This window comes from Sparassis crispa (genome assembly GCF_003851025.1).
Source record: "Sparassis crispa DNA, contig_000001F, whole genome shotgun sequence".
NCBI classification, from domain to species: Eukaryota; Fungi; Basidiomycota; class Agaricomycetes; order Polyporales; family Sparassidaceae; genus Sparassis; species Sparassis crispa.
Genome location: NW_020939748.1, coordinates 1058396 through 1071256, shown reverse-complemented (window position 1 = coordinate 1071256; position 12861 = coordinate 1058396). Strand labels below are relative to the sequence as shown.

The 12861-nt window shown below is 50.1% G+C and overlaps 2 protein-coding genes across 2 annotated transcripts; both read right to left on the bottom strand.

Annotated features, from left to right (window-relative positions):
* Positions 1 to 177: 177 nt before the first annotated feature.
* On the bottom strand, positions 178 to 1780 carry SCP_0203170 (hypothetical protein; the record flags this gene model as incomplete). Its single annotated transcript, XM_027754232.1, has 3 exons — positions 178 to 390; positions 488 to 1626; positions 1678 to 1780. The coding sequence occupies 3 exons, from the start codon at positions 1778 to 1780 to the stop codon at positions 178 to 180; spliced, it is 1455 nt and encodes a 484-aa protein (XP_027610033.1).
* Positions 1781 to 7176: 5396 nt separating this feature from the next.
* Positions 7177 to 12209, bottom strand: SCP_0203160 (hypothetical protein; the record flags this gene model as incomplete). The annotated part of the gene is made up of 3 exons (XM_027754231.1): positions 7177 to 8998; positions 10647 to 11713; positions 11766 to 12209. The coding sequence occupies 3 exons, from the start codon at positions 12207 to 12209 to the stop codon at positions 7177 to 7179; spliced, it is 3333 nt and encodes a 1110-aa protein (XP_027610032.1).
* Between the last annotated feature and the right edge of the window lie 652 nt (positions 12210 to 12861).

Below are 12861 nucleotides of genomic sequence, written 5' to 3'. Positions count from 1 at the left end.
ACAGCGTCAAAGGTAGGCTTCTCTTCCAAGAATCTCAGTGCAACGCGTGGTGGACCTGGTCGGTGGTTTGATGCGTCGGTATCTTGATATTCAATGCCATTGGTCAGTTCCAACTAGTGGTTATGTCTACTGTGATAGTGGACTCACCCGCTGATCCGTCGCACTTTCTTCGTTTCCCTATAGCTCGTCTGCCCATCTAAATGCACGCTGTACCTGCTTCACAGATCCTCCCTGTGCATTCATCTTCATCGTTTTTGGAGTGTCCTCCACCATATCTATCTCCGAGCTTCCCTCCACGACTGCCTCATCCTCTACACTCCTTTTCCATGAAGCGCTTTCGCTGCCATTAGAATCCGACATGTTGCTTTCATCTTCTGCATCGCGTCGTGCCTACATACATCAAATGAAATCAGTATGCTTTGTCCTCATGCAACTGTACTGCGAACATCGCTTTGTCTATGCATCAAGCTAAAGCGCAAGAACTCACCGGCCTCGGCTGCTTTCCTACAGCTCGTGTAATATCTCCTGGCCCGAACAACGAATCCAATTTCTCCTTGAAGTTCGCTATCCGCGACCAACGTGGGTGGGTGTATGCGCTCCATTCCCTTGCCTTCCCCTTGTTCACCCCAGGCTCGTCCAGGGTGTGCCGCAGCTGAGTCTCCCTCTCTGGTCCCGGATGCTGTGCGTACCTTTGCAACACGACGCCTGGGGCGACGGTTGACTCCAGCCCCTCATCCACGATATGCCAGTACACTGCACTAGCTTTCCCGTGCACGCTCTTCGAAGGGGGCTGGCGCAACTCACGAGGGGCGACACCCGCGCCTGCATTGGCTTTCGCAGCTTCGTGAGCGCCCCGCGAGCTGTCGTGGGTTGGAAAAGCCGGCGGTGATGAGGCGGGGAAGGCAGCGACCAGCTGGCTATTATTGGCGAAGGCAGCAGCGAGTGCAGACGCAAGATCGCCGGCCGCATTGTCCCTCTGGGTGCGAGGTGTATGCGAGTGGTCGAGCGTCGCCCGCGTGGGCGGGGCGGTGGTAACGCGTGAACGTGACGAATTTACCTTCTCGTATTCATTGTCCGCTGGGCGTTTGGTCGTCTTCTTGAGGAACTTCGGAGAAGTGGTGATCACTACCCCGTCGAAGATCGTTCTCCGCTTGGGAGTAACTTGCGTCGGTGGCGGAGCCGGCGCATGGGCGGTGCCCTGTGCTGGGACTTTAGGTAGGTGTACTGGAACCTGTTGGCTGGGCCCAGCTTCAACACCAGCTGTAGGACCTTTTGATTCTGCTCCCAAGGGTAGAATGGCACACTCTGAAGCCGTCGGGCCAAATCGAAGCAGACTCGTAAGTCCCGCGGGAACGCGCGTGTCCTGCTTGCCCCTCCGTTGCCTTATCTTCGGTAATTTGGCCTCTGTTCGACCCTGCAATTGGTCGTCCTCTTTCTCTGATTCCTCGTTCTCCAGCACCGTCCATGATGGGCTGTCATAGTCTTCCACTGTCCTTGCTCGCAGTGGTGTTTCTGTGGCAATGACGCGGCCTGTGGTGTGGATAGGGTTAGGGCTTGTTGCTATAATGCTGTCACCTCCGGCAATGCTGAGATCCAAGTATCCTGTAGTGTATGAGGGCTGAAAATCTGGTTTTATGTTGTCAGTTCTGGTCCGTGAGATGTGGAAAATCAACAAACCTTGATGGAATGGATTAAGATGATGACTTGTAGCATTCTGAGTGTGGGATGAGTGAGGTGATATCAACTGGCTGAGATCAACCTCCACTGGTCCTCCTGACATCTGTGGATAATTGTCAGCCAGTTAAGACATCAGAAGGTGCATAAAAGAAAGAATATAACCAATGTCATACATGTAATGTATGATGAGAAGATTCATAACACAGAGTAGGCTGATTAAGGTTGAGGATTCAAAACCAGAAGCAATCAATATAGTTACAATGCAGGAATATGAATGTTGGTGAGCAAGAAAAGAGAAAACAGGACGTCTAAAACAAACAAGATCTCTTGTCTTTCTGATTCAATAAGATGAATGTATAAAGGTAAGTTATAGAAGGTCAGTTAACTCAATTAAAGATTATACAGAATGCTCACACTAATTGCTATAGTCAAGTGTCTTAAAGCAAGATAATCTGGAAGGTAAAGAAATTTAATCAAGTACTACTCACCAGATGAAAAATGTGTAAAGGTTAAAAAAAGCGGAGAAATGATAATTGCAATGTTCAAGCGATAACAGCACAAATTGTAAGCAAGGTGCCCATTCTTATAGGGACTTTATTTATATTTGATTGAGAATATTGACATTTATTTGTCCTTATCAAGCTTAGTAAGCCACCTCTTCTTGCAAGAACAAAGCAACCTTTAGATTAATCTAGTATACTATCTGAAACTTATTAACTGTTATGATGGTGTCTACTAAGACACACTCTTTTCTTTTGTCATAACAGTTATGTCACTCGAGCCCAATCTATATCTCTTTGCAACTATCAGAGATAACTGAGCATATTACAATTCCTGAGGTACGAAGGAATCGTTCTTTATGGGATAGGGCTTCCGCCAAATTCTAAGGGACATGTCAAACTGCCCCTATGCGTGAGAACCACTTTTCAATACAAATTTGTATGCATGGGCTACTACACCTAGTCCTGGGTTAGGTCTAGGGTTTAACTACAACTTTGTAGTGCCTGTTGTTACTATACTACAGCTTGCATACAGTCGGTCTTTCAAAGTGATTGTAGTAGAAACTAATGCAACTTGCACAAATAGTGATTAACAGAAGTGCCACAGCAGCCACAGAGAACCAATGCATCATACTCAGTGAAATTATAGAAGCACATACTAATTCCAACACATAAAAAGCAGTACCATTGAAATCTGTGAAGGAAATGGAGCATAATGCTCTCTTAAACCAAGTAAATCTAAGTAAATCTGGCTGAAATATCTCAGTTTTAGATTAAAATGCTCAGTCTGAAGTGCAAAAAATTGTGTAAATGACAGGAAAATTTGAGAATGACTCTAAAATGCACATAAACATGCTAGATAGGGAGCTTATTTCTTACAAGCAGTGCACATTGAAGAAACAAGCAGAAGTGAGAGAAAACTGAGAAAATAGATTGTGGCACTCCAGCAAGTGATCCTGATGTTCTGAGAGTAACACCGTCAGATTTAGCTTGAAAATATGGTCAGAATGGCCACTTGGTTCATCCAAATCTGAGCAGAATTGAGTGAACTACAAGCCTGGCAAGTTTAGCTACAAGTGTGGTAACAAGTGCTTGAAGCCAATAGTGTCATGTGCCACCCTAGTCACGTTTTGCGCCATATGAAATGTGATCTGCAGGGCATGTGATGTGCACATGCTTGTGGCTGAAGACAAACATGCAGAATAAAATGCAAAAAAAGCGCAGAAATACCAGAAAAATTATGGTATGGCCCTTTGATGATATTAGACTTGTAGAACCAACTAGACAATGTTGTAAGTCATTGTAAAGTTCTTACAAATATATGCTAGATGGCATATTAGAATATTATAAGGCCTTACAAACTAATACTAGAGGGTGTAATAGAATTCAAAAAATGGTATAATAAGGTATTGAAGCAGGCTTACTAAACACTATTAAACATACTAGGAGTTAATATAACACTTTATAGGCTATTGTAAGGCCTTTATCAACCAGTGGTCAGTGGTCTACTAGACTATTGTAAGCATCTTACAAAGTGACACTAGATGACATATCTAACTATTGTAGGGTCATTGTCAACATGTTCACTAGGACACTTGATGTATGATTTGGATGATTTAATAAAAATGTCTGGCATCAAGCGAGACTTCAAATCTCATCAAATCCTGAGATAATCAGACTGGTCTTTTTTTTTTTTTTTTTTTTTTGGAGGAGCCTTTACATGACTAGAGTACTACTAACAATGTTAGCCTACTCTGGTCGGCTGGATGCAGGATTTACACCCAATTGACTCGTCCAAGAGGAAAAATGCGTGTTATGCACACCTGTTTGTACAGGCAGTGTGGGACTCATCCCGCTGTCATTGCTCCGGCTGGCGCCAGCGCTCAGGGGGGATCATACCCACTAAAACCTCAGGTAGTGATATCCATTCGTCAGGTAGTCCCTTTTCGTTATGGAGACATCCTGCCCAAGTCGATTTAACTAGCGCGATAGGGAGGGCATTTTTTCTGAAGCGTTTCCGTGTCATAGTTCGGTCTAGGGTAAGTCAGGACGAGATTGCTTTGTGCCAGCGGGAGTAGATTTCTCGGTCCGTGTGTCCCGATGTGGGGAGGTCATCTCATCCGAAAACTCGTTCGCAGCATAGTTTCCAGACGAGGTGTGCAGCTTCGGAGATGAGGATGCGATAGAGGCGGTCAGCACTGGGGTGGCAGGCCTCGCGGGTGGACGATCGGATGGCCCCGCAGCCCATGATTATCCCAATATTTATGGGGTGCCAGGGGAGGTTCTTGTGTGCCCAAAGGGTTGTGCAGAGTTTCCAGATGAGGGATTGGCCAGGGGCTCAGCATTTGGTGAGGATGTGTTCGATGGATTCAAGGCCTCCGCATGTCAAGCATGAAGCTCGTTCTTCGTAACCAGGAATGTTGTCCCAGAAGTTTCCGCAGCGAAGCGCGTCGTGTAGACATTTCCAGAGGAAGTCTTGAATTGGGCGTGAGATATCTCGGGAGCGAATGGAGTGCCAGATAGTTGCATCGGAGGGGAGGTGTTCGCATACTGCTTCGACTGCGTGTCGGGCGATGTCTAGTTGTATCATAGTGTGGCGTCGAGTGGTGAGGGGTTTGTAGCTGCATATGCCCCGGTACGCGAGGCTTTGTGTTAGGGAGGCCATACGGGCTCCGGTGAGATTGAAGCGGTTAGGGATTGTGACATTTATGGTGTCCGGTGTCAGTTTCTGAGCGGCTTGGCCTGCTAGAGTGTCTGCTTCGTTGTTGCCGCGAGATGTGCTATGTCCTTTCGTCCATTCGAAAGTAGTGGGTGCGGCCCGGGCGTGTAGGGTGGCGGCGGTTGCGCGGAAGAGTTTACTGTTGGATATCCTGATCCGGCCTCTGTTTTCCCAGTTTGGGAGGTGTATGGTGAGTCCGTCGATCGCGTAATGGGAGTCGCTAATGATGTGTAGAGGGGCAGCCATCGGGGTGATTTGAGCAGCTACTAGGACTGCGGCAACTTCTCCTGCTTGGTTGGATTGGTCTGAGCCAGGGAGGCGTAGGGCGCGATTGCGTTGGTCGTTGGGTCCGAACCAGACGCCGACACCTGTGCGGGCGTTTGCGTCGCCATTTTTTAAGCAGGATTCATCAGTGTATACGGTAACAGCTTCGTTTGGGAGGCCGCAGCCAGTGCGATGTGCTGGTTCCACAGAACGGACAGTCGGGTCCATGAAGATACGAAAACCATTTGCGAGGTGGCCCGAGACGGTGAGGGAGGGGTTAAAGGTGAGTGTGCTGAGATCTTGGTGGGCTTCTTGGTTTTTTTGCTTACAGTGGCGTGTCAGTGTGAGGTTGTCATGCAGTGAGAGGGATTCCAGGTGCCATTTTGGCTGTAGGTGTGAGAGGATGGAGGACGCTGAGAGCATACATTTATGGGGGTGTTGGCATCCTCGGTGTCGGTCTCTGGCACAGTATTTACAAGCACAGTTTTTCCGTGGGCGATGCGGGGGGTTAAGGTCTTGTATCCGGGAGCGTTTACCTACTTTGAGGAGGTCCTAGATAGTAGAGACCTTGTGATGGTTACGTAGGCAGTCCGAAGCGATTGAAGTGTTGAGACGTCGAGCGGTTGCATTGTATCCTAGGTGGTACCATGCAGGAAGTTTCTTTTTTAGGGAGTGGGAGAGTTTGAGTGTTTTGAAGTTAATGTTGAACCATTCTCCAGCTTGGAGCATGCAAAGGAGGTCTCGGGGAAGGGGGGAAGAAGAGTTGAGGCCTGTACGCCAGGATTGGAGAAAGACATTGATTTGGGAGAGGCATCGTATGTGGCCCGAGGCGTTGGTGACGTTGTCATTAATGAGTGTGTCCACTAGGTATGTCCAGGAGGGACGGGATGGGGTAAGGCAGAGATAGCATTGTAAACGCATAATGTCGATTGCTTCGTTGCGACTGCGTAGATCGAGGAGGCCTATTCCGCCTTCCTCTATGGGGCAATGGAGGTTGTCTAGGCTTATCAGTGGTGGCTTGTCGCTTTCCCAGATGAAGCATCTAATCATTTTGGTCAGGGTGGATTCGATCTGTTGGGGCATACCTTGGACGGTGGTAAGGTACTGGGACATGCCACCGACGATCATTTGCACGATGAGTTTTTTTTCCGCGGAAGGTGGGGTGAGTGCGGTTCCATCGTGTAAGGGCGTGGGAGATCTTGTCGATGACTGTTGACCATGGATTCGCTTGGTCAACGTGCTTTCCAAGCCAAGCTCCTAGAATACGGACTGGTTTGCCATCTGCAGCAATATGGACATGGTCTGGGAGAGGGGGGCTATTGGGGAAGAGGCGGCACGACTGAATAACGGCTTGACGGTAGGCTGCGGAGCCGATTGGGATGATTTCGGTTTTTTCTGCATTGAATCGGGCTCAGGATGCAGTGCACCAGAATGATAGGATGTCTTGGAGGTCGTCAAAGCTGTCGAATTCAGATAAGTAGGTTGTAGTGTCATCTGCAAAGAGTGATGTTATGATTCTGGATGGGAGGCCGGGGATATTAAACCCTTTGAGGTGGGAGTTCTAGGCAGGGACACAGGTCTACCTTTGTAGTACAAAGGCCTGACCCTGACTATACATACAGATACATGGACCTACATATAGTACAGGTCTATGAGGGTCACAGGTTTATAAAAGACAAACCTGTACTATGACCTGTACTATTACTATGTATGTACCTATGTGTAGTTTACTACACATTCTAGACACATTTTCAAATGAAGTAGTACTTAAGAGCAAAGTTTAAGATCCAAAGTTTAAGTTTAAGTAGCTCTCTTACAGAATATATGCAGTTAGCATTTGTGCTTCGATTTATTTAGTTTAATTTGAGTCTCACCCCTGTGTATATAAAAACACTGCAGGTTTATATAGTCAGACCTCATGTACCTGTACTATGTGTACAGGTTTCACAGGTCCAACAAACTCATACCTGGACTATAACCTTTACTATAACTATACTTGGACCTTCCTATAGTTTACTATACTACTATGTCTCTGCCTAGGGAGTTCCTTAGGAGGCACGCTAGGGGTTCAATAGCTAGGTTGAATATGAGGCAGGACAGTGGGTCGCCTTGGCGTACACCACGAGTGACTTTGAAGGGGGAACTACATTCGCCATTTATGATGACTACGGTTTCTGCGTTTTCGTATAGAGAGCGGATTGTGTTAACGAAGGATGGGGGGATGTTCATGTGGTCTAGGATGCGCCATAGGTAGTCGTGGGTGACCTTGTCGTAGGCTTTCTCTTGGTCTAGTGCGACAATAACTCCGTTTTCTTCCAAGGCTTCACCGTAGTCGATGAGTGTTTTGGAGAGTTGGACTTGGTCTAGTATGTTACATCCGGGGACGAAGCCTGCTTGGTCTGGGTGAATAAGGGAGCGGACGACAGATGAAAGACTTAACGATAAGGCTTTCATAAGGATTTTGTAGTCTGTATTTAGAAGGGTGATGGGGCGGTAGTTGGCGATGTCTCGGCGATCTTTCTTTTTGTAAAGGGGACAAAGCCAGCCGGCGGCGAAGTCTGTGTTCGGGGAGACACTGTGGGTTTGGATGTCATTGTATACAGTGGTGAGGGTAGTGATAATGTCGAACGTTGGGATGCCATCCGCCGATCGGGCAGTGAAGCGTGCTTGGAGAGCCTTCCAGAGTTTGTATGGGAGCCCGTTTAGGCCGGCTGCTCGTCCGTTCTCAGAGAGGCGTAGTGCTTCTTCTATCTGGTTAGCGGTAAGGGTCTTTGCAAGCTGGTGGTTGTCCATATCTGATAATTGTTCGGAGGTCGCCTTTAGGGCATTGGTGATTGCTTTTTCACGTTCCGAGTGCGATGAGGGTAGTTGTTCTGATTGTAAGTCATTATGGTAGTTTCGTGCGAGGGTAGCCATCTGGTCGGAACATGTAACATATTCAGGAGGATCTGATGTTGGGCTACGAAGGGAGAAGATGACATCATGTGGTTTTTGTTGTTTGCTTAGGTTAGACCAGTATTTACTCGGGGTCTCAGCTTCGAGGCGGTGTCTTGCCGCGGTGGTTAAGTTTACTTTCTTGAGGCAATCTCGTTCTAGGTCTGTTATGCGTTGTTGTAGCAGGGCTGCAGAGAGTTGGAGAGCGGGGTCTGTTTGGATGTTTGCGGAATTTAGTGTGGCATTGAGTTGTTCGCGGAGGCTGGTGATTTTCGATTGTAGGGTAGGAGTTGCCGACTTTGCTCGTTTACGGGCAGCTGATATGACGGCTTTTTTGAAGAGTGCAAAGAGTGTTTGTGGATTTCGGTCTGGGGAGCGGGTGGGTATACAATTTTGGATGTCTTGTTGGAGTTTTCTGCCAAGGAAGTTGACCTCTTTAGCGAATTTCGAGTCATGGATCAGGAAAAGGGGAAGGGTCCATCTACCTTTCCCGATATGTGGGGATTTTTGGTCGACAATGCGGACCGAGACCATCTGGTGGTTGGTTGGGACGGCGGTGGGGGAGATTTGCCAGTCGGTTGCTGATGCGGTCAAGTACGGGGAGGCGTAGATGTGGTCGATTCTGGATTGGCTTCTGGAGGAGGGTTGGAGGAAGGAGAAGGTGTGGGTGTCTGGGAAGGTTGACCGCCATCCGTCCTGGAGGTTGAAATGTAGACATAGGTCTGTGAGTGCAGATACTGCAGTGGTGGGGTCTGAGTGACAGGGTAGGCGGTCGAGGGCATCCTCTACCAGATTAAAATCCCTGAGGAGGATGTCTGGGCGATGTAGGTGGGCGTGTTCCCAGGCTGCGCGCAGGTCTATCCAGAAGTTTTCGTTGTCGGATGTCCCATTAGGTGCATAGATGCTAAGGATATTCAGTTGGAGGGATGCATGCCAGGGGATAGTTAGGAAGAGGGCCCGGCCGGGGATGAGTACAGTAGTGACTACGTTGTTTACATTAGTTAATTCCTTGTTTAGGATGACTGCCACACCTTGTGCATTGTTGGTGTGGTTGGCCGCGGTGAAGTGTATATCCAGTCATTTTCCGTATAGGTGGTGGAGACGGTCGACGTAGTTTTGGTCCAGGTGTGCTTCTTGTATGGCGAGAATGCCAATTCATTCAGTTTTCATTAGGTTGTGGATCACGGTCCACTTACTTTGCGATGCCGATGGGTCGTTTGCCCCACGTTCCCGCACATTGAGTGATGTGATGCGTATCGATGCGCGGGTGTTTTTTCCCTGTTTCTTCCTTCGGCGTTTTGTGTGTTTGTGACCAGAGGAGCCTGATGGGGCATTTGTGTGTTGCTGGGGCTGGTCCAGCACGCTGGTGTTGTGTGATGAGGATGCCGTAGGAGGAATGGGAGTAGGGTGTAGCAGGGGGCGTGAGACGTGAGCATGGCTCTTTCCGCCCATCCTCGGGGGTTCTGTCGGCGGGAGGGACATGATCCCTTCCAGGTGGGGAGAGGCGTGAACCTTGTGCCGAATCGGGGACCAGAGTGGGGTTACGAGTATGATGTTTTGTAGTCGTTGAGTTACCGTTCTGCGCGTACAACGATTAACGTGGGCAGGGTGACTGATCCTGGAACGCCACAGGTGACTATGCTCATACGTACTAGTACCAGCTGTTTCCGCGCACAGTTGGTCGTTCTGTGGAGCTTGAGCCTCTCAGCGCAGCACGTCAGGGCCTGAGTAGGCCACCACTTTGCTACTAGGTAGCGGGGAGTTGACTTGCCTGGCTTTCCTGTCCCGCTGACGCGGTCAGTATATGTGGGCCTGCAAGGGTGGGGGATGCGGCACAGCCAGCTCGGGGTTGGCGCGGACCCCCATAGAGTGGCTGAGAGGCGAGCAAACTGGTTTTTTCGAAATATAGCATTGATTGTGTTCAGGGTATCGTCAGATGTAAGTAAGAGTATACTACATCTGAGCAGACACACAATAGTAGAATGTCCGAGTAGGTGGTAGTCAGTAAGGACAGGCAAGGGTGGGCTAGGGATCGTCCGCGCACGGTAGAGATGGAGAATGTATATAGGGTGCATAACATCCAGCTTGTCAGGGGTGAGTATTCTGCGTGTCTAGGGACCATCTAGTAGCGACCATGACCGCGGCCTCTGCCTCCAGCCGGGCGATCGTGCGATGGCGGGCCATTGGAGCGTGACCCGGATGGGCCAGCTCCACTGTTGTCCGGAGGGTTGTTGTTGTCATGCTCGTCGTTCCCTCCGTTTTCGGTATTGTTGGGTCCACGCCAGCCAGGGACTCGAGGGAATGGGCAAAGTCCGCGTGGGTGGTCTGAGATGTGACATCCACTACACCTCCAGCCGGGGTGGCCTTGGCCGCATCCAATGAAGTTCGTGGGGAACAATTGGCGGTAGATGTGGTTGCGCCATATGAGCCATTGTTCCAGATCTTTGGAGGGGGAGACCATGTACAGGTTCGCCGCTGGTGCGGGGTAGCCGCCGGGGCCGCGTAGGTCCAGCACTTGTACTTCAAGGGAGTTGATGATCGCAAAGGCTCACGCAACAGCATGTTCATCACCTCCGAGAATATCGATGAGGATCTGGATCGAGGCGTTCTCGCAGAGTCGCGCAATGATGATGTCGCGGAGTTCAGTACTGTCCGAGGACATGAAGCTGCTGAGGGTGCGTATGTAATGGGGGATCTCTCCGGAGAGGTCGTAGATGAAGAACGTGAGGTCGGCGGTCGAGATGCAGTATTGGCAGAGAAGGGCCTCATACTCAGCTGGCGTGAGGTTGTATAGTAAGTACGCAAAGGGCAGTTGGTTCGTGCGACGGATGTCTGTGAGTGCGAGAGGCGGAGCAAGGTGCGGGTTCTGAACGTTGAAGTGCTGCGTGACTACGCGGGGTACGATCGCTAGGACGGCTGCGCGGAAAGCTAGGTCATTGGCACTGAAGCTGTAGGGGACTACTGCAAGGGCTGTGCCAAACAGCGAGCACCACTGGCAACTTTGTTCACCTTGCATGTCTTCTAGGTACCAGAAGGGGTGGTCAGCATGAATGCGGGGGAAACCGTTTGGGGGCGTCAGAGTGAGCGCCGCTTCCGATGATGATCCTGGGCATGGGGCTAGTGGGGTGAAGTGATTCATCCGGTCGAGACATGCTAGGGCCTCTGCTGCATTTGGGTCTATATTCCTCTGCTGCGGTTGTGGGGTGGGGGGACACATGGACGTGTTCTGGTTTCCAAGCCTGGTGAAGGATGGCATACCTGTGGTGCGAACTTGACCTGGGGCGACTATGCGGGGGATGCGGGAGTTACCCTGGAGTAAGCGAGCCATCGTGGTGGGGCTAACTTCGCTCGCATGGTCGGGTTCCACATTGTCGCAGTGGAGGGAGACGTGGTGGAGGGAGACGCGGACATGGACTGGGGGAGGAGGAGGGGGGAAGAACGGGTCATTCAGGGGCGAGTTTGCTATGGTGTCCTCCTCACTGTCCGAGGACTTGCGGGAATGCTTGCGAGCCCCGGTCTCTGTGTCGGAGACCTCTGAGTCAGCCGAGACTTCCTCCGGGATTGGGGTGATGGAGGATCTGCTTCCACTCTGAATTGTTGGAGTGTCTTTGGAGTCGGTCTGGTTGTCTGGTTAGGAACAGAGTATGGTACAGTTGGTAACATAGACGTACATTCTCGAGTGTTTTCCCCATTGCTTCTTTCCAGAACTCGTCATCTGAATCTAATTCGGGCGAGGTGCGGGTCACTCTCCCTTTCCCTTTCCCAGGGACGGTCGGAGTGGTATCCTCCGCTGCATTTTGCACGATATCTTGTCTTCCTGCGGTCTGCTGCTGGGACGTCAGCGGGAGATTGTTCAGGATTTGCTCCAGTCGTTGAATGGAGGGGCGCGCACGTATGGTTGTCGCAGGTGGTTCTGTGGTAGCAGTCGTTGTGGCCGTTACGTTCGTAGTAGTGTTGGTGCTTGTGGGGATCGCACGCACCTCCTGGTCCATCGCCATAGTAGAGAGGACAGGGAGCATGGGGATGGCCGGTGTGGTCGCTGTGGGCTGGGGAGCCACTTGGGCAAGAGGGACGGGGGGATGCAGCACCAGAGGTTCCATTTCGTTGGGCAGCATTTCTGGGTAGATTGGGTGGGTTAGCAGTGAGGTGGAGGACGGTGTTTTTGAGGTCACCTTGGATGGTTCTCGAATGAGTCGAGCGCCTCGTGGCTTTCCCGGCGATGAGACGAGATTTCTTCGAGTTGGGTGGCATGGATCAGGGTGGTGGGAGCGAGAGTCAAAAGAGTGTGTGTTGTTAAAGAGTGTGATTTTTAGAGATGGGGTGAGAGGTGATTTTGTCGTCCTTTTATCTTCCGGGGCTCTTTGGATAAAGATGGGGGAGATAGAGAGTATTTGGGCATGTTGTAGGCAGTCGTCGGGGTCTGTCGATCTGCGGCGAGTGGTTGTCAAACAACCTATATTGTCATGTCAGTGCACAGAGGCGGTTTGAATTTGTGTACTTTTCAGGCCATTCTTAGGGTTTTGTTGCTATTCGAATCGTGTTCTGTTGTTGTTTCTCAGGAGATGTAGGTTGTGGATTGTGTTGCTAGCTTCGTGTGCGGTGAGGGAGGTGGTAGGAATTGTTGTGCTGTGAGGTCCCCATTTGTGTCAGGAAACATGTGGTTGCGTCGTGTTTTACCTCTTTGGTTAGTGGGTGGGGCGGGTCAGGGACGTACCATTTAGGGTGGTACGTCGGCGTTGATTGCGTTGTGGGGCATGTGGTTTTGGG